We start from the raw sequence: 21965 nt of genomic DNA on the forward strand, positions 1-21965 counted from the left end.
CTCCCCACACCATGATGCCGGGTGTCGGTCCTGTGTGCCTCGGTCGTATGCAGTCCTGATTGTGGCGCTCACCTGCACGGCGCCAAACACGCATACGACCATCATTGGCACCAAGGCAGAAGCGACTCTCATCGCTGAAGACGACACGTCTCCATTCGTCCCTCCATTCACGCCTGTCGCGACACCACTGGAGGCGGGCTGCACGATGTTGGGGCGTGAGCGGAAGACGGCCTAACGGTGTGCGGGACCGTAGCCCAGCTTCATGGAGACGGTTGCGAATGGTCCTCGCCGATACCCCAGGAGCAACAGTGTCCCTAATTTGCTGGGAAGTGGCGGTGCGGTCCCCTACGGCACTGCGTAGGATCCTACGGTCTTGGCGTGCATCCGTGCGTCGCTGCGGTCCGGTCCCAGGTCGACGGGCACGTGCACCTTCCGCCGACCACTGGCGACAACATCGATGTACTGTGGAGACCTCACGCCCCACGTGTTGAGCAATTCGGCGGTACGTCCACCCGGCCTCCCGCATGCCCACTATACGCCCTCGCTCAAAGTCCGTCAACTGCATATACGGTTCACGTCCACGCTGTCGCGGCATGCTACCAGTGTTAAAGACTGCGATGGAGCTCCGTATGCCACGGCAAACTGGCTGACACTGACGGCGGTGCACAAATGCTGCGCAGCTAGCGCCATTCGACGGCCAACACCGCGGTTCCTGGTGTGTCCGCTGTGCCGTGCGTGTGATCATTGCTTGTACAGCCCTCTCGCAGTGTCCGGAGCAAGTATGGTGGGTCTGACACACCGGTGTCAATGTGTTCTTTTTTCCATTTCCAGGAGTGTATATAGGATACGGCCCATGTCGGGATACGTAGTGGATAGTCCCCTGCTTGGCTCAAAATGTGTCATCTGAAGCCTTCCGATGAAGAACTGGACGCTATTTCGTAGAACAAATACAAGCGGACTGGCGGCAACTTAGGGTATAGTGCCCCTTTGTTGGCAGCCCTGGAGCACGCGGGCGCCTGCAGGCTGCTCACCGTTTAACGGCGCCTTGCTCGTTGCGGGAAACGCCGGCCCATTCTGTGGCCGGATATCGCGCCCACTTTGTCTGGCGCTACCCCACGCCACCCACCCCGCCTCCGCGCGGCCTGGAGTGCCGGGCGCAACAACTGGAGCACTGTATTCAGCAGTCACTCAATGCGGCTGGCAGGCGAAATCCCGGCGTGCTTTATATGCGGATATCTGCTTTACGAGCCACCTGTTGCGCCGCAGCCCGGCTGACACGGAACGCTCTGTTCTGCCGCTTGCCGCACAGTGGAGAGAGGAGGCGGCGGCCTGGTGGGGGTGGCGGGGGCGGCAGCGAAAAAGGGCGAAAAAATCCTAGCCGCTAGAGCGGGGCCCGCGCCCGCGCCCGCGCCCGGCTGTGCCACTTTGCGGAAATTGAGTGCAATGTCATCACTGGCAACTTTGTCCGACGCTGCCGGCGGAGGGGCGCGAGGCGCCGCGACGGAGGCGCAGATGAAAGATAAAGTTAAAAATCTGCAAGTCGCGTTGAATGCTACAAGGGCGTTACATCCATCCACTTCAAAGCGACCGAGGATGCTCTCTTTCTCTCCTTTTTTTCCCTCTTCGCCACCTCCCACTCCCGTCAGTCCACTTTTCTCGTCGTTTTTCTTTTCCTCGCCTGTCTTTTTCGAGCGACCTCTTCAGTGGAGTGTCCTCGCCACAGTAAGGCTTCTGATTACCAAAAGATGGAGCGTCATTTTTTCGTCTCTTCCACAAAAAATCCTCAATTTGTATGAATCTTTTGGTATCTAGCTATCCAGTTCTTAGAAATAGTTTATCGTTTCAGAATTTTGATCTATTGCTAGAGGGAGGTTTCTATATTCTAGCCGGCCGCGGTGGTCTCGCGGTTCTAGGCGCGCAGTCCGGAACCGTGCGACTGCTACGGTCGCAGGTTCGAATCCTGCCTCGGGCATGGATGTGTGTGATGTCCTTAGGTTAGTTAGGTTTAAGTAGTTCTAAGTTCTAGGGGACTGATAACCACAGCAGTTGAGTCCCATAGTGCTCAGAACCATTTGAACCATTTTTTTTCTATATTCTAATTTTTTCTGACAATTGTATTGTAACATACTTCACACTGAACAATACTACGAGGGCCACTCTGAAATTAATGCACAACACTTAAAAATTTTAGTCTTTATGTTTCAGACAAAACAAGTACGAGGATTAATGGAAAAGTAAGGAACAATTGGTCACGAAATGGAAACCACAGTGAAAATCAAAACTGTTTTCTTTGCACATTTAGCTACACCTTCCAGGTTCTTCTCTACATAGTCGCCGCTCTGACTTGGACATTTGTCGGAGCATTATACCAAATTTCCAACAACATCGTCATAGAAGGCAGCCACGTGTGCTTTCCGATAATTCTCTATGCTGGTCTATAGCGCGTAGCTTGCACCCATGTGTTGTCTTCATATCCAGCGTTTCATGTGAACAGAGATGATACTTACGACGAGCCAATCACGGCTGTGTTGTGGGTGATGGAACAGTTCCCATCGAAAAGGCTGCAGGAGCGTCTTCACTGCCCCTGTAGAGTGCGGCTGAGAATTGCCATGAAGTGCGTGGCAGTTGTGTTAGGCGGGCTGCATTCATTAAGGCGAACGAAGCCTCTGAGTGGGCCATCATACTTGGTGGGAGGCATTGTTGTTCTAGGCACCTTTACTCGCTCACAGTGCGCTCACAACTGAAAAGAGCGTCTTGATTCGATCGATGGGCATACTAGAGACACTGCCCAAAAGTCTGTGAAAAGCCTCGTTGGATTTTTACAGTGGTTTCCATTTCGCAACCAATCGTTCCTCACTTTCCGAATAGCCCTCGTACGTCATCTTAATCCAAATTTACGAAAAAAATCGCAACACCAATAAGGAGATGTGCAACATAAGGTAAATTTGGTAGGCGTGTCTCCACCTCTGAAAGATGATGTCTATTCACATTTCACGCCAGTCAGCATAAGAGTGACGCTAGTAGCGCAATCATGGGGATGCAAATCAGGTTTGCTTTAATACACGCTGTAATGGTCGTGAGCGTGAACTACGGTTGAAATTGGACGTGGTGAGTTGATGTTAGTAAGAATGCCTTTAAGGCGACAAGGACGCCATAATCAACACCTCACCGACTTCGAATACCTATGAGAAGCTGGACGTCTCTTCTGTGCTAATTCAGGAAGACTTTGCAGGAATGTAGCCTCTGGCAGCGATGGCGACGAGAATGTACGGTCGCAAGAAGACCAGGCTCCGGATGGCCATGTGGCACTACTGAGAGGGAAGACCATCGTGTTCGCCGTATCTCTGGCACATCATACTGCACCTGCAGCGCAATATGAGCAGCAGTTGCCACAAACGTATTCGCGAAATTTCATTATTCCACATTAATTACTTTTTGGTTTTTCCATTTTTTTCCTTCAGTGTACATACTTTCCGTGTTTTCATCTTTGAAGTGTTTCACCCATCTCCTATCACTGCTGGTGCCCAAGCAGACATCTCCATTGGCACCTTGAAGTCTGAGTTGAATGACGTAGCATGTTTTCCCTCTTTAATAAGGAATTCATTGATAGCACACTATCGAAAGAAATACTGGTGTCCACCATTTTGGAAATACTGCCTTTGGTCACCTGATAGCTTTGGAGGATTGGATCACACACGAAATTGTAATTTGTAAAAAGTAATTTTTTTTACGAAAAAGTTATGGGTGCAGTATAAATGGTTATAAACATTTGACTGAAATGAGTACTATGTAATGCAGAACTCACCGCCAGATGTCACGAGAGGCAGACTCACGAGTATAAAAGGAGGCTGGCAGTATTGTGTTGCCAGTAGAAAAGATGTGAGAGTCGAATGGATCGGTCACGACAGCTCAGTGACTTCGAACGTGGACCTGTCATAGCTGCCCAAGTCGACTGTTGGTGTTGAAAGGGAAACGCGAAGGAAAAACCGCAGCTAAACCACGACCAGGCGAGTGATTTGGAGTGATTATTGCCGCTATAGTCTGTGGCAGTCAGTTGGAAAGGTTTGTGTTGGTCAAAGCCTGGAGAATGTTGCTCGCCATCATGTGGTGTGCCAGCGGAGGAGGTTTTGTTAGGGCATGGGGGTGGTTTTCGTGGTTAGAGTCTGGTCCACTCTATCGCGCTTAAGGAAACGTCAAATGCGAGAGAAGGTAAACAAATATTAAGCATTATGCACTGCTTACAATAGAGGAACAGTTCGGAGACTATGACTGTATCAGCATGACAATGCACCTCACCATTAAGCAGCATCTGTGAGGCAATAGTACAGGGAAACCTCTGGAGTGAGAATGTCAACTTCGCCCCAGACCCCAGCCTCCAGTATCACTGTGTTATGAGCTTTCGGCTTGGGGAAGAAAATACCATTCTTCCACAAACGTTGAGACACCACACAGAAAGTGTCCACAGTCGAGTTGAGCACTACATAAAGACAAAGGGTGGAAACACGCCATGTAATAGTTCACTAATAACTGTCCGGATATTTTTGATCAGGTAGTGTATATATGAGTAACAGGTTTCCTCGTTCGGAAGGCCGGCCTCTGTGGCCGAGCGGTTCTAGGCGCTTCAGTCCGGAACCGCGCTGCTGCTACTGTCGCAGTTTCGAATCCTGCCTCGGGGATGGATGTGTGTGATGTCCTTAGGTTGGTTAGGTTTACGTAGTTCCAAGTCCAGGTGACTGATGGCCTCAGATGTTAAGTCCCATAGTGCTTAGACACATTTTTTTTCCACGTTTGGAGAAAGTGCAGTCAGTTATGCAAAAATTCGTGATAGAATCATTGATTTAAAGTTTTCTAGAGAGTGATCCTGAGACAAAATATTAATTTAGCCTTTACTAAAATCCCAGTCACGTATAGTAAATACACCCTCGTAAACGCAGCACTGAATCCGGTCTTCATCGAAGGCTTCATTGATCGTATATTATTGTTCACTGTTCATTATTTAATGTTCTTGGGAAAACGTATTGTTTCCTACAACAGGATTTACGTCAAGGCTTTGTTTCCCCGCTTGGCTTTGTCTGTCATCTAATGCACTTCTTGGTTAAAAAAAAATGTTCAAATGTGTGTGAAATCTTATGGGACTTAACTGCTGAGGTCATCAGTCCCTAAGCTTACACACTACTAAACCTAAATTATCCTAAGGACCAACACACACACCCATGCCCGAGGGAGGACTCGAACCTCCGCCGGGACCAGCCGCACAGTCCATTATTGTGCACTTCTTGGAACTGAATCGTTTCCCTGATTGTCATCCAAAGAATTCTGTCTTCTTTTCCAGCTTCATTCGTGCTACATTCATGTTCAGAAAAAAACAACACCTTGAATAACTAGAGATAGGACGTTCATAGTGGCAGGACATGTACATTAGTATGTTTCGCAGAAGTGATTAGCAGTTGAATCCTGTCGGCCCACGGGTTCAAGGTCAGTATCGATACCACCTACCTGTCCCTGCGGCTCTAGTTGTCACTATAAACCGAAGATAATGTATCAGTGTCACTCGAGCAGATTTCAGGATGACTCGCAGACGAATGCGCGAACCGTACCGTCAAATCAGTGAATTTGAAAGAGGGCGCATTATTGACATGAGAGAATGTGATCCATCCATCCGGGAAATTGCTGCTCGTGTGGAATTTAGTGTTTCAGCAGTGCAACGGGTGTGTGCAGAATTTTTCACGGAAGGCAGTAGAACACGACGACAAGGGTCAGGACACAGCACCCAGACCAGCTCCAGAGATCCGAATGACATTGAAGGACAAATCTGCATCCTCCTCCGTTATTGCGGGTCAGTGGAACAATAGAACACATCGTACAGCTTCAAAGATGACAGTCCGTCGCCGTTTATTACGGCATGGGTTACGTGCGCATCGTCTACTTCTCCGTCTAGCTCTGACGAATGTGCAGAAACATGATAGAGGGCAATGGCCTATAGAACGACATCAGAGGATACAGGAATGGCATCAGACAGTGTTTCCGGACGAATCCAGGATATGTTTGTCTGAAAATGATGGCCGCATCTTGGTTCGGCGTACGGAGGGGGAGCGACATCAGAGCGACTGCATTCGCACAAGACATACAGCGCCAACTCAACGCCTTATCGTGTGGGGTGCTTTTGGGTATAAGCAAACATCATAGTTGGTGCGTGTCCAGGGCACTGTGACCAATGTACCTATTTGAATGACATTTTGGGACCCGTAGTGTACACTTTCTCCACAGCACCCCAGATGCTATTTTTCAGCAAGACAGTGCTTGACCACATGTTGCTGCACGAACACGTGCCTTCTTGGTGTCACAGGATGTCAGCCTTTTGCCCTGGCCCGCTGGATCACCAGACTTGTTGCCAGTCGAAAATGCGTGGGATATAGTGAAGATACGGGTGCAGCTCTGTGATCCAGGGCTACCAACACAGATGAACTTTGAAACCAGGTGAGGCCAGCATGGATGGCTAAACCACAGCATGCCATTCGCGCCTTATACGCCTCGATGCCATCACACACGGGTCAAGTTATCAGGGTCCGTGGTAGAAACTTTGCCAGCTTGACAATAGAGCGCATGCTGAGGCGAGCTGACTCATATGCTAATCATTTCTGCAGAACGTACTAATGTACGTGCCCTGTGAATATGAACGTCCAATCCCTAGTCGTTCGAGGTGTTCTGCTTTTTCTGAACATGTGTGTATATTCATCCCATGTATTTCGTAACTTCTCCATGTTTGCCTTTTAAAGAAAAAACAAGCGAAAAACCCAAAAGATATACTATTATGCCCTCTATTTTCCCTCGTACAAAAAGAAATTGATTGGCCCGATACAATCCGAATATACCGCATTGTTAGTTTAACATTCCAATGGTTATTACTTGTGCTAGACATTGTCACAGCATACAAATAGAGGATAATGTCTTGTATAAAAATCTAATATTACTAACTTGCAAACAAAACACATATCTCCAAAGTTGACCTGGTGCAACAAAAAACTCACTAGAAAGAAGTAACTTGTTGTCACCCCGAAAAGCGCTGTTGTTTTGATTCAAAATCTCATTAGCGTCACTGCAGTGGCGCGACAGGTGCTGCCATCATCCGCAGAATTTTAGAAACAGCTGTCGTCTGATAAAATCCGCTGTCCGATATCACCCGACCTAGCCTTCTATAGGAAGGGAATCCGTATGTCGCATCCGCTATTAGAAGTTATTTTATCATATCGAATTTTGAATAGTACAGTATTTCACCTAACACACACTGCCGGGCCGGTTTCGGAACATTTAATCTACACTCCTGGAAATGGAAAAAAGAACACATTGACACCGGTGTGTCAGACCCACCATACTTGCTCCGGACACTGCGAGAGGGCTGTACAAGCAATGATCACACGCACGGCACAGCGGACACACCAGGAACCGCGGTGTTGGCCGTCGAATGGCGCTAGCTGCGCAGCATTTGTGCATCGCCGCCGTCAGTGTCAGCCAGTTTGCCGTGGCATACGGAGCTCCATCGCAGTCTTTAACACTGGTAGCATGCCGCGACAGCGTGGACGTGAACCGTATGTGCAGTTGACGGACTTTGAGCGAGGGCGTATAGTGGGCATGCGGGAGGCCGGGTGGACGTACCGCCGAATTGCTCAACACGTGGGGCGTGAGGTCTCCACAGTACATCGATGTTGTCGCCAGTGGTCGGCGGAAGGTGCACGTGCCCGTCGACCTGGGACCGGACCGCAGCGACGCACGGATGCACACCAAGACCGTAGGATCCTACGCAGTGCCGTAGGGGACCGCACCGCCACTTCCCAGCAAATTAGGGACACTGTTGCTCCTGGGGTATCGGCGAGGACCATTCGCAACCGTCTCCACGAAGCTGGGCTACGGTCCCGCACACCGTTAGGCCGTCTTCCGCTCACGCCCCAACATCGTGCAGCCCGCCTCCAGTGGTGTCGCGACAGGCGTGAATGGAAGGACGAATGGAGACGTGTCGTCTTCAGCGATGAGCGTCGCTTCTGCCTTGGTGCCAATGATGGTCGTATGCGTGTTTGGCGCCGTGCAGGTGAGCGCCACAATCAGGACTGCATACGACCGAGGCACACAGGGCCAACACCCGGCATCCTGGTGTGGGGAGCGATCTCCTACACTGGCCGTACACCACTGGTGATCGTCGAGGGGACACTGAATAGTGCACGGTACATCCAAACCGTCATCGAACCCATCGTTCTACCATTCCTAGACCGGCAAGGGAACTTGCTGTTCCAACAGGACAATGCACGTCCGCATGTATCCCGTGGCACCCAACGTGCTCTAGAAGGTGTAAGTCAACTACCCTGGCCAGCAAGATCTCCGGATCTGTCCCCCATTGAGCATGTTTGGGACTGGATGAAGCGTCGTCTCACGCGGTCTGCACGTCCAGCACGAACGCTGGTCCAACTGAGGCGCCAGGTGGAAATGGCATGGCAAGCCGTTCCACAGGACTACATCCAGCATCTCTACGATCGTCTCCATGGGAGAATAGCAGCCTGCATTGCTGCGAAAGGTGGATATACACTGTACTAGTGGCGACATTGTGCATGCTCTGTTGCCTGTGTCTATGTGCCTGTGGTTCTGTCAGTGTGATCATGTGATGTATCTGACCCCAGGAATGTGTCAATAAAGTTTCCCCTTCCTGGGACAATGAATTCACGGTGTTCTTATTTCAATTTCCAGGAGTGTATTTCCCTTGACGTAGTCTTTTTTTTTTTTTTTTTACAATGTGGAGCCTAACGCTCTTCTGCACAGAAGAATGCCATTGGTTCCTGTTCACACCGTTATGTTTCCTGCATTTTTATTCAACTTCTTATTTTCCGTTTTCATTTACTAACTGGTTTTAACCATGTATTCTTAAACAAGTGAAAGAACGCTCTTTAACTCTCATATTAAGGAATAACCCTAGTCATGCTTTATATTAGCATACTTCTTTTCAGTGTGCAGGCACGCTAGTGCTATGTCGCCTGCGAATCCACTAGCTTTCACGTCTTTTACTTCCATGTAACGATTCACTGGTCTCCATGACGTCCGATTGTGATTGGTTGTAGACAACTAGTTCACAGGTCAGAGGAAGATGCCAACAGAGGGACACAAGTGGTGTATCTTTATGTAGCACTCACACTTCGTAGATATTCTATAAGTTCTGCGCAACTTTATCTGTTTTACAAGTGCATTTGATTGTATTAATATTAAATCTATATTTGATATATATCGTTATATTTCTGATATAATACAAGTATTCACACATAACCAATCGCTGTGACTCTGCTATAATGAGTAGCCTAATTTCCACAAAAAGATAAAAGTCTAGATTAAGATACGCATTAACTCATATAATAAGGTAACTTTCTCGATACAGCACTTATTAAACACTGTAAGACATATCGGAGTGTCATGGTTGAATATTGACCACAAATGTTATAGAAATTGAACGTGTGATATTCTCAGTTGCTGTACGATTTTCTTTCCTAGCAACATTATGTTTGCTGCATCAGAGCACGCGACAACTTCGATTTGCGTATAATCGCAGTCTCATAATGACGTTTTCCTCATAATAATCCTATGCTAATGTACCAGAAAACATGGGCGACCAATTCTTAATCTGGAAGTCGTAGTGATAGTTCTTCTTGCAAAGGTACAGTCCTTAAACTAGGTAATGGTAGAATTTTAAATTGACCCTTTGAATAATGGATTCCCCTTCGTTTGTTCTTACAGTACGTGCCTGCGTCTATATCAGGAAACCATAAAATTCTTTGCATGGAAGCCTCAGGTCATAATGTTATCTTTTTATGGTTTTCATTTACGCTGTTGTGTTGCATAACGAAGTTAGCGCCTATATTTGAATACAAAGCTTTTAGAATTTATGTAAGTCAGTTCAAAATGTCACAAATACTTCATGTGTGCATTTAAGGTTTTATTTTTTTTTTCACTTTTTATCATCAATATTTCTTCTGGTTCGTAGTTGCCCCCCTCCTTTTCCTATCTTGGCTTAATCTTTTCATCTCTACGTTACTTTTATACCCGACATCACATATAATCTCTCGTACATGTTCCAGTTTTTGGATGATCCCACTATTGTGGACTTCAGCCACTATTTCCAGCCCCTAGCTAACTATTCCTGGATACTGTAGTGTATGTTTCATTCACCTGTAATGCTTCTGCTATGGGTCCTATTTAGATTTGTTTATTCACCTTTTTAACATTCGTTGGTAATAACTCAAATAAAATACTTGGAGAGAAAGTGTGTGAAAAATGCCAGTTTACATCGTGGTTAGATCTCCACGTTCAACTGTAAGCTGCGATGTAACTTCCTCAGACAGGTCACAGTTATGTTCAAATGGCTCTTAGCACTATGGGACTTAACTGCTGAGGTCATCAGTCCCCTAGAACTTAGAACTACTTAAACCTAACTAACCTAAGGACATCACACACAGTTATGTGCCCGATCATAGGTTTAGTGAAGGACCCTTCACATGCGTGTTCTTTTAAATTTGGAAATTGCCTTTTCCGGCTTTTGGCATATTTATATGGGCCAATATTAGAGGCTTTAAAATATATAAAAATTTTTATGTTGAACTTAACGAAAATCACAGAAGAGAAAAACATGAATTTACATTAATAAAATGAAATGTTTATGAAATTTTGTCATTGTAATGTCTGTTAAACGAAAATGTTAAACGACATATAGTAAAAACTCTCTCATGAGTTACTCTCTCTGTGATCAAATGAATTGTAGCTGGTATTGTAACAAAGAAATTAAAAGTAGTTACTGTTTGGGAACAACACATGCATAAGTGGCAGAGGCCACACTGGTTTGTTGTTTAGTGTTTTGGTGGTTTTTGTCCTGGTGTAGATTGCATGAACAGTATTTAACAGCATCTTGTTACATTTTTTAAATACGTCTGATCCTAATCAACTCTCTACAAAAGCACGTATTTCAGTTTTATCTCTAGCATTGCTCCCCCATCGCTCAAATGTGTTATATAGCTTGTGTGCTTCAGGAATCACAGTGATGCGTTAATTACTTCTAAAAGTATTACCTTTGAATAGACACTTACATAATAGAAAATCCTCTTATAACTGTCTGGGTAAGTCAAGGGCATACCACCTCCAGCTAGGCCATGTCTAATACAGCACCACAACGTTCAAACAGCCTTAGGATTGAGGACAACTTGACTATTTTTTATTATAGAGGCACTTAATTTTACTTCACAAAACACAAATAAGATTAAATCGTGACAGTTGTGTGGATATTACCATTGCTCAAGTTTCAAACAGGAATACACGGGCGAGATGAGAGATTCTGGCTTAGCAGAACATTGAGCAGTTGTCCAACAATGGAACGTTGCGACAACACACTGACTTTGGTGTCTGAGAGGCGGGATGGGAAAGGACACTGCAAAATGGATGGAGAGGAGAGAGAGAGACGTAAGGAAAAAACAACAAAATGAAGAGAGTATACAAGAAAACAGTCCACTAAAAGAAGGTAGTATTATGTAGTTGAAAATTCTAACTCATCAGTTCAGATTTTGTACTTCAGTAAACTGCCATTCGACGCCAAACGTCCAGTGTGCTTTAAGAGTATTCATAGAGGACAGACTCGCGTTTTCCATTACACAACTCATTCAGTTCCTTTTATGTTTTATTTAGACAAGTAACGAATAATTGCAATTATGACACCTCAATAACGAAACGCATAAGAATGGCCTTTCTCTGCTGTCTCCATGTTTGTGACTGTATTAGCAACTGCTAACTGAATACTGTGATGCGCTGACGGGGGGGCTAGTCGTTTGTATGGGAATAGTCAGCTCAATATCGTGTTTTATAATGTTACGTTCTATGTAACTGATGCCATTCGGACTGCTATGTCGCCCATTCTCGTCAATTAATCCATTTCAGTCAAGTTGCGACATGCATCCAAGCGTCATTGTTGTTCGGGAGTAAATTTTTCAGACTTTGCACATACCTTCTCTTCTTCAAGACATTCTGCAGAATGTCTTGAACACATGATTTAGAGACTTTGCTCCATTGCGATTGTGACATAACAATTTTGACACGCTAGGGCTACACATGCCAGCTCACAGATGACTGGTCAAATGTGTATCTGTTGTTTACAGTTCTTAGTTGAAGCTGCCACCGTAGCTACTGCTCTGACGTCACTTATACGACAAAAATTTTTTTTACTGATGGTCTAAATGCATAAATCAAACCCATGTGAAGCAACTAAAAAAATATAGTTACATTGTGAGAGAATTTATGTTCTGTAAAACATATTCCCTAAGGAGCATATATTTAGGGGAACGTGTAAGCTTTGTTTCTGTCATATGTGGCACCCTATTTTATCATGGCACTTCCTCAAGAATCGTACAATAATAGATTCATCGAACTTATGCAATTTTTGTTTGATAAACGCTTTGGACATTTCGAGTCCAACTTTTAGAGGACCTTTCAGTATGTAGATACACTCCAGACAATTGTTGACTCTAACGAAACTATAATAAATTTTGTATCTTATGTTAGTAAGAAGGACATTAGTTATGATCTCTGTAATACAAAAATATTGAACTTAATGTTTCACCAGTTTAAATAAATTTCATCAAGTAGTATACAGTATGTTCCAGAGATATATTCAATTACAAGCTTCAAATCATATAAAACTGTCGTCATATAAAATTTTTATCTTAACTTTGCATTAGTAAACAAAGATATAATACAATTTGTTCAAGTTAGTGCAAGGCACACTCATGATAAAGGAATCAAAATAACATCAATGTAAAAAGAGTAAATATTTTCATTATAATATGCAGCTTTCTCAGAGCATTTTTAAATAAGTTAGAGAAAGTTATGAACTGCAATTTAACTTTATTACAGATATTAGTTACACAGAAACTTCTTATTTAATATCATGGATAACATTGTCCAAAAGAAGAGGCACACTCAGAATTCTATGTATAAATGTGAATTTTTATATATAAAAAAGATCATTAGCTACTCTATACCTCCAGTCAATGGGTATATTACTGACACTTCTTGGATCATTTCGATTCCAGACCAAACAATTCATTAGCAAATACTACAGCTTAGAAAGATATTCAGAACTGCGTACATTGAGTTTCAAGTTAGTTGGCTTTAAAATATGGTACACAGCAAGAACACTAAAACACAAGACAGTCCATATTATTAAATGATGTTCTTGTTGCTGATGTAGTTTAAGCTTTAACTTGAGGTCAAGCTAAATAAAACATTTTAAAAGACTGAACATTCTTTTAAGTACATAATCAGTTTGCTTATAGAATGTAAGTTCCATTATAATCCACTGCATATTCGATAAGTTTTGGATACCTCTAAGTTTATGGTAAGTACTGTTCATTTTCCTAAAATGTCTTATAAGAACATTTTTTGATGTTTGATTTGTCATGTGTTTACTACAGAATTCACATGCCATGTGTAGAAGTATGAAAGCGGAATTTCCTTATAGAGGGTGCTAGGCATCAGTGTAGGGCCCGTAAGACCGCGTCTGCAGCGTCGTCTGCTTACTGTAACTACTGACGACTAATGTCCACACTCAGAAACCCATGTTCCACACGTCGATATCGGTTTCAAACCCGTAAACATGTCGAGTTTTATGCCTACAAACTACGATTTGCGGACAGCATTGGTTTTCTGTTATCATTTGAAAAAAAAAACTTGTGTAGAATCGCATCGAATGCTTGTCGAAGATTTCGGTGAACATTCTCTTGAGAAAACACAGTGTTTCGAGTGGTTCAAAAAACTCAAAAGTGGTGATTTTGATGTGAGAAACGACGAGCGCGGGAAAAAATCGAAAAAGTTCGAAGACAATGAATTGTAGGCCTTATTGGATGATACTCAAATTCATCAGAAACTCACGGAAAAAATTGAATGTGGCGCAGAAAGCCATTTCTCTTCGGTTGAAGGCAATGGGAAAGGTGCAGAAAGTGGGAAAATGGGTTCTGCATGAACTGAGTGAAAGACTGCAAGCAAATCGAAAGACCACTTGTGAAATGCTGCTCGTCAGATACAAGAGAAAGTCATTTCTCCATCGAATAGTGACAGGTGATGAAAAATGGATATATTTTGAAAATTTTAAGCGTCGTAAATCATGGGTGAATCTAGAAAACCATCGACATCAACTGCAAGACCAAATCGCTTTGGAAAGAAAATATTTCTCTGTGTTTGGTGGGATCAGAAGGAGGTTATCTATCATGAGCTGCTAAAACCTGTTGAAACCGTTGACACTGATCGCTACCAACAGTAAATGATCGATTTAAATCGAGCATTACGTGAAAAACGACCGGAATAAGGAAAAAGACAACACAAAGTCGTATAGCTCCATGATAACGCCCCTTGACACACAGCAAAACGGGTCAGGTAAACGATCGAGGTGTTCAGTTGGGAATTTCTTGGGCATGTGGCTTATTCTCCAGACTTGCCTCCGTCCGAGTATCATCTGTTTGCATCACTGGGATACACTCTCGCTGAATAATTCGTATGAAAATGTACGAAAATGACTCACTGACTGGTTTGCTTCAAAGAAGAACTGTTTCTTTGGCGTGGAATTCATAGCCAACCAGAGAGGTGGGAGAAAACTATAAATATCAATGTAGATTATTTTGAATAAAATATTATTGATGTTTAAAAAAACAGACCTGTAATTATTGCAACTTAATTAATGTTTCATACTTCAACACCTGGTAATCCAAAGGCAGATAGCAATTACTGGTGGATTTTATGCCTTAGTTTCATTTGTTCACTATTTATATGGATTTTAACTCTTTCTTAGTAAACTCGGATTTAAATAACGTTAGCATCATTCCATCCCGTAAACTCCTCACACAATCGCTGCCACCAGAAGTTCATAATTCTCCCTTTATGATATAGCGACTGAAGATGTTACAAAAATATGCTCCTCAGTTTTTTGTAGAAGGAAAAATATCTAGACAGGCTATGAAGTGGTAAAGCGTGACATGAATGTCAGGATAACATGAGCTCAATTTTTGGTCAAAACAGGCTTACATTTTATTTATGAGCTTGGCACCTGTCAGTCTTAAACTCTTGTCTTCCTTTCCTGTTTTGGGGGAAGTTGTGTAATACTTTTACTTCTGCTTATGATGTGACGATATTATATTTATTTTCGTTGGAAACCAATATAAAAGACACAGAGTGATCGAACATATCGTAAAATACGAAATAAAAACCGAAAATGTCAAATATTTCACTGTGGAATGCCAAGTGAAAGAAGATGATAAAAATTCAGTGTAAGATATTTTCTCATTTGTGAAAGCGTAATAACAGCCAAGGAAGGTCTGGATACTAGCGAGAGCCTATCACCAGGATCCATCTCAGTGTTCAGTTGCAGTGATGCAGTAAAATTATATGTAGATGACGAACCAAACTGGCTGAAGTAGATAGAGTAAAATTTCTCTTCAAGTGATATTTTCCTACTGTTCAATCAGTTTTAGTAAATCGCAGCTAGAATAAGACAATCATGTGGGCATAATATATACGAACATAAACAGTATATTTCAATTTGTCCATTCACTGCATTGGATTAATATTTAAATTGCACAATTAAGTGGACCTAAATTATTCACCAAAAATTGAGGGAGTTTTCAAGATTAAAACCTTCAATTTCGTTCTTCTACATCAGTGGTATTGTGGGAGACAATTGAAAATCTGTGTAGAGGTTTTTTTTAGGAAAGCAATTATTGATATGCTAGTAGTATGAAGACCATTTCTGGTCTTCAACGACTGGATGCTGCTGTGTCTAGCAATGAACTTCAGGTTTTCGAAGTGTTGAAGGCGAACAGACATACTGCGATATCAGGCTAAGAATTATTGTCTTTTACTTGTCCATCTTCATCAATGGAATGATGACGAACGTTACTACCTGAGTAAGCAGTAATAAAATGTCAGGCCTCACTATTGCTTTGATTTATTTTTCACTTTGAATGTCTTAGTAGGTATCTTCCATTTCCAGGCGAGTTTATAGAATATTGAGAAACAAGAGGAGTAGGTAAAACTACTCAATTTGTTCTTATTAATGGACCTACTTTATTTTGTGGTGCGAGGTTAAATTTTTCCTTAGTGAAAGTTTCTTCTTCCTCCAGTTTGGGTAACGGATGGTTAACTGTAGCTTTCGTTGCTTGCAACAATGCAGGAAGAGCCGGTTTGGAATCCTTTGAAACGCGGGAAATCTTAGCTTACCGTACTATACCTGTTTCTGAAATTATTATTGCTAGTGAGGGTTCCTACCTTTTACCTCACGGGAATTTGTCTTTGTCTTGTCGTAGACGTATGAAGATAAATTCTGATTCTAGCGTTCACTTATGGGTGAAGGCGAGTGGTCCTTCTTCTTTGGAAGATTGTCGCATTGTGGGTGATTGTACTTTATATAATCATTGAAAGCAGGTTATGTCATCATTGATATGACATGTTATACTCAGCTTGTAAAATAGAGGGCTATAAGAGGTTCATGAATTAGGATTACACATGGTGTTGATGAGTACTTTTCTGGAAGTTAATGTATTTTTTACCTGATTTTCAATGAACTGTCAAATGAGTACAGATTATGGACTGAGACTAAAGTGAAGAAAGATGAATGTAACGAGACAAATCAGGAATGAGAACAATGAGAAACTTAACATTCGAATTGGTGACCACGAAGTAGATGAAGTCAAGGAATTCTGTTACCTAGGCAACAAAATAATTCATGAAAGACGGAGCAAGGAGGACATAGAAAGCAGACTAACAGTACCAAAGAGGGAATTTCAGATCGACAAGAGTCTACTAGTATCAAATACAAGTCTTAATTTGGGGAATAAATTTCTGAGAATGTAAGTTTGGAGCACGGCATTGTGTGGCAGTGACACATGGACTGTGGGAATACCGGAACAGAAGAGAGAAGAAGCATTTAAGGTATTGTGCTACAGACGGATGTTGAAAATTAAGTGGAGTTATAAGGTAAGGAGAGGTTCTCCGCAGAATCGGCGGGGAAAGAAATATACCGAAAACATTGAGAAGAAAGAGGGAGAGGATGATAACATATCTGTTAAGACATGAGGGAGTAAGTTCCATCGCGCTAGGAGGAATAATGACTGAGATACATTCAGCAAATAACTGAAAATATCAGTTGGATGTGCTACTCTGAAATAAAAAGGTTGGCACAGGAGAGGAATTCGTAGGGGACCACAGAAGGCCTATGATAAAGAAAATAAAAAAACTGATCTGAATTATCGGACGTATTTCCACATACGTCACCGAGGAATGAAAGTTTGGAGAGTAAAAATTTTTCCTTGTATCACAGATATTGACTGCGAACATCATTCTAATCTTGATAGTGAAACGTTCCCTTTGGAAAATTAATGAATGACTGTGCTGATAAACCTCTTACGTTATTTGATTTTCAAACAGCTGAGCAAAACTGAACGTACTCAGATATTTCTCTCTTTACTTATTCTGATCAAGACTAAACTGACACACAATAATCCCTACAAAAGAATGGCCCTGACTAACAATAACCTATACCATTCATGAATCACTTACCTCACAAAAATCTTCGTTACTCGAACTACTGCAATACAGCGAGCGCCAATAGTGCCAGCTAAATAAAAGATTCAAACTACTGAAGGCACTAAGTACTGATAGGCATAGTTAGCAAATGAAAGATTTTGATAGAGAACAAACAATGTATTTACCTTAATAATGTTCAAAAGTCATCATATATATATATATATATATATATATATATATATATATATATATATATATATATATATATATATATAAAATCAGTTCATGATGTCCAGTATTACAAATTTACTCTTTCTGATGGACACACGTCCAGATCGTCCGCTCTCAAAATTCTGCCATCTCTCTCCCCACATCCACCAATGCTGGCGGCTCACCTCCAACTGCTCAACGCTACGTCCTGTTCACATCTAACTGCCCAACACTACAATAGCGAATATTCCAACAATGCAAACCAGCCACTGACTGCACACGGCCAGTGATTTTCATACAGAGCGCTACGTGACGCTACCAACATAAAAACCTAAATAGCCCACTTACAATAGTTTTGGAGGTGGCTGTGCATATGTATACGTGTCTTGCGTAAAAACCTCCCTTTCAACCTTCGTCGCATAACTCACGTGTCACTCCCTTCGTAAACAGTATTATCATTGCTGAAGAGCTGAACGTCAGCTAGAGGAACGAAATTATCTGTCAGAAACAAGATGTACAATGTTTTATTAATCTAAACTAACTAAATAATCAGTATGCCTTGAAGCATCAGATGACTGAATGTAAGTACTGGTCTGTTAAAACAAAGAATAATAAATTAACAACTGAGATTCAACCAATTAAAAACAACAGAGGGTTGTTTCTACGTTATTCCGTTCCTCATCTTACGGCAAGAAAAAAGGAATAAAAATGAGATAGTGTTAATACTTTCATCCTTCTTTACCTCCTCTACATTACTGCGGATGACGTGTCACTGAGCACATTTGTAGTGTGCATGCAGTACACGTGAGCTGCCTAGTTGTTTCCACTGCCCTGTGTGGAATACGTAAGTTCTTGTACACTTCACTAACCTGCTGTCTTCATGATGATGATGATGTCCCCAGCGCAGAAAACAGCACGCAGGTGGTGGATTATTTTTCTTGAGGCTGAAATTAACTTCTCAAGGAACTGCTGCTACGAATAAACTATAACATTTGGGATGACACTCCCGTTGTTATTGATATAGACGCGAGAAACTATTCTTGATCACAACGTATTGAACATATCTTTCCACAGTCATTATATCTGGCTAAAATAACATGAAATACATCCTGCGACAGACAACATGTCTGTCTACTGGAACCGTCAGAACTGGAGAATAAAATTACATGAATCAAATACTACTATTACAGACAACATGTCTGTACCTAGCGACGGTCGGAACTGTAGTAAATAAAATTGCATGAAACAAATACTGCTATAACAGACAATATGTCTGTCTACTGGAACGGTCAGAACTGGAGAGCCGGACTGCCCGAGACACTTCGCGCGCCAAGCCAGCAAGGTGTGACCCGAACGCCACCGAAGTGCATCGGCAGTAATATCGTCAGTCTTTCGTTTTAGTAATACTTTGATTTTAATAATTGTGAAATGACTGATTGATAGCTGGCTGTTGAGAGATGTTTATTTAAAAAAATGAAGTAATTTGGATGAGAGGTTTAATTAATAATAGCAACTAAAGTTTAACGTTTTGGCGCCCTACCGCCGAACACAGCAGCCTATCAAACAGCAGCATCATGCAGGCGGTCTTTCTCACGGGAATGGTACCGAATATAACATCTGTTACCGGTACCTCATCCCACATTACGTCATCTATATGCTTCTTGCATCTCCACTGCACTGGGAATAGCTTCCTGGAGCCTAATATGATGGCTGAATAAGCCAGAAATATTACAATCTCCTGTCACTGCCAGCGACATTAAGAAATACCGAATATAACATCTGTTACCGGTACCTCATCCCACATTACGTCATCTCTATGCTTCTTGCATCTCCACTGCACTGGGAATAGCTTCCTGGAGCCTAATATGATGGCTGAATAAGCCAGAAATATTACAATCTCCTGTCACTGCCAGCGACATTAAGAAATACCGAATATAACATCTGTTACCGGTACCTCATCCCACATTACGTCATCTCTATGCTTCTTGCATCTCCACTGCACTGGGAATAGCTTCCTGGAGCCTAATATGATGGCTGAATAAGCCAGAAATATTATAATCTCCTGTCACTGCCAGCGACATTAAGAAATCCATCACTGGGAATGCGAAATTTTTTCGCTGGAATTCTATTGTCCTCTCGGATAGCATTAACTGCTTGAGGAAACAGGTGCCGTGGGACGGAAGCCAACAGCAGGTAAATAGGATTCATTTGGACACTGGAGACTGCTAGGCACACATGGTACAAGGGGGATGGGGCAAATTATTCCCGCCAGTGCTCTGACAGGAGCGTTGCTCCAGCGGAGTCTGTGATACGAATAAGGGGGAGAGTGGGGAAGGAGGGCTAGAGTCGGGGGGGGGGGGGGGGGGTAGGCGGTAGGGGGATATCTGAAATGGCGGCGGGGCGCAGGGCGTCTTGCTGGCGACCGTCAATCGAGAGCAGATTGCGTCGTCGTCTGCTTCACGCAGATTCGCGCGCGAGACAAGTGTAGCGAAGGTACGGGCCGAATAAAGCGGAGAAGTAATACGAGTTAATTACACCCGGGAGATAGGCAGCCAGGGAAGAGCGCGTCCTCCTGCCGTGTTTTCTTTGCTCCTCACGGCCCTTCTAATATATTTTACCGAGGATGTCGAGCGAACGCACGCGCCCTGTGCGTGTGGAGTCGGGCCCGCAGTGCGAAGGGGAGGAGGGCCAGCAAACGGCGAGCTCCGCAGCTGAGCCGAGCTGAAAAGTACGCCAAATAAAACGCTATGTTCCTTGTTCCAATGGCTCACTGTAAAGCGCCTCGAATTTCACACGCAACGGAATGAGTTTCATTTTCCTGCCGCTTGTGTAGAATATAGATACAGCGGCGTGGCGGGTTGCTCTCGCGCGCTCTTAATATCGTAAACTATAAAAGCGTAGGTGCTCTGCGGGGTGGGGAGGGTGAAGGGATGGGTGGCACCGTTAGCCTCCGGGTGGGCGCGGGGGTGGAAAAGAGGCAGCTGCCAGCGCTTCCGGAGGGACGGAGAGAAAAAGGGACGGCAGATTTGCTTATGTTTCCTGAGCGGACTCCTGAAAATTCTCCAACAACCGGTCTAAATTGGGAAGGTGAGCAGTTAGCGAAGATACAACAACGACACGGGCCGAGGCGAGGTGTAGCGCGGGAGGGCCTGCCGCCTGGAAGGGAAGGGGTGCCCCGCGGGTGCGCTACCCGGCAGGGGCGCTCCGGCTGCAAAATGCATGCGCGCGCAGTGTAAATATTTCCCAGCCGTGTTAATCCCGCGCGGGATGGCCGCCGCTGCCCGACCTGATTACTTCATCTGGCCGACTCGCCTCGACGTGCGCATGTAGCTGCTGCTTTCTCTCCGGCTGCCGCACTGCCCCGACGGTCCGTTAGTAAGGCTTTCGTCTTCTCGTCTCTACCTATTGCGTTCCTCGTGCTACTCTGTTCCTGGAGTTAGTAATTTACGACTGACATCAAAGAATGTGTAAATTAAAAGACGTTCGGAAAAACGTCTTTCCCAAGACTGCAACAGCCGGAAAGTGCGAGAATTATCTCACAATGAGATTAACAGCTCACGCATTCAAATTGCTGAAACGAATAATTACAGAAGAATGCAAAAGAAAATTGAGGATCCGTTAGATGACGATCAGTTTGGCTTAAGGAAAGGTAAACGCACCAGAGGGACAGTTTTGACGTTGTCTTTGATAATGGAAGCAAGACTGAAGAAAAGGCACTGTCATATAATATGTGGACCTGGGAAAAGCTTTCAGCAATGAAAACTGGAGCAAGATATTCGATATTCTGAGAAAAATAGGGGTAAGCCATAGGGAGAGACGGGTAATATACAATATGTACAAGAGCTAAGACGGAGTAATAAGAGTGGACGACCAAGAACGAAGTGCTCGGATTAAAAAGGTTGTAAGACAGGAATGTAGCCTTTTGCCCTTGCTGTTCAGTCTGTCTGTCGAAGAAGTAATGACGGAAATAAAAGAAAGGTTTCAGAGCGGAATTAAAATTAAGGGTGAAAGGATATAAATGTTAAGATTCACTGGTGACACTGATATCCTCGGTGAAAGTGAAGAAGGATTACAGAATCGTTTGAATGAAATGAACGGTCTGATGAGTATCGAATATGGATTGAGAGTAGATCGAGGAAAGACAAAAGTAATGGGAAGTAGCAGCGAGTAAC

The 21965-nt window shown here is 43.5% G+C and overlaps 1 protein-coding gene across 1 annotated transcript in view; it reads right to left on the reverse strand.

The window, feature by feature from the left end:
• Positions 1-1241: 1241 nt before the first annotated feature.
• Positions 1242-21965, reverse strand: part of LOC126227562 (uncharacterized) — a 140029-nt gene continuing 119305 nt past the window's right edge. The window contains exon 3 of the mRNA XM_049942238.1: positions 1242-1533. Coding sequence (XP_049798195.1) covers positions 1242-1533 — 292 coding nt within the window. The remainder of the gene's footprint in view (positions 1534-21965) is intronic.

This window comes from Schistocerca nitens, chromosome 1 (genome assembly GCF_023898315.1).
Source record: "Schistocerca nitens isolate TAMUIC-IGC-003100 chromosome 1, iqSchNite1.1, whole genome shotgun sequence".
NCBI classification, from domain to species: domain Eukaryota; kingdom Metazoa; phylum Arthropoda; class Insecta; order Orthoptera; family Acrididae; genus Schistocerca; species Schistocerca nitens.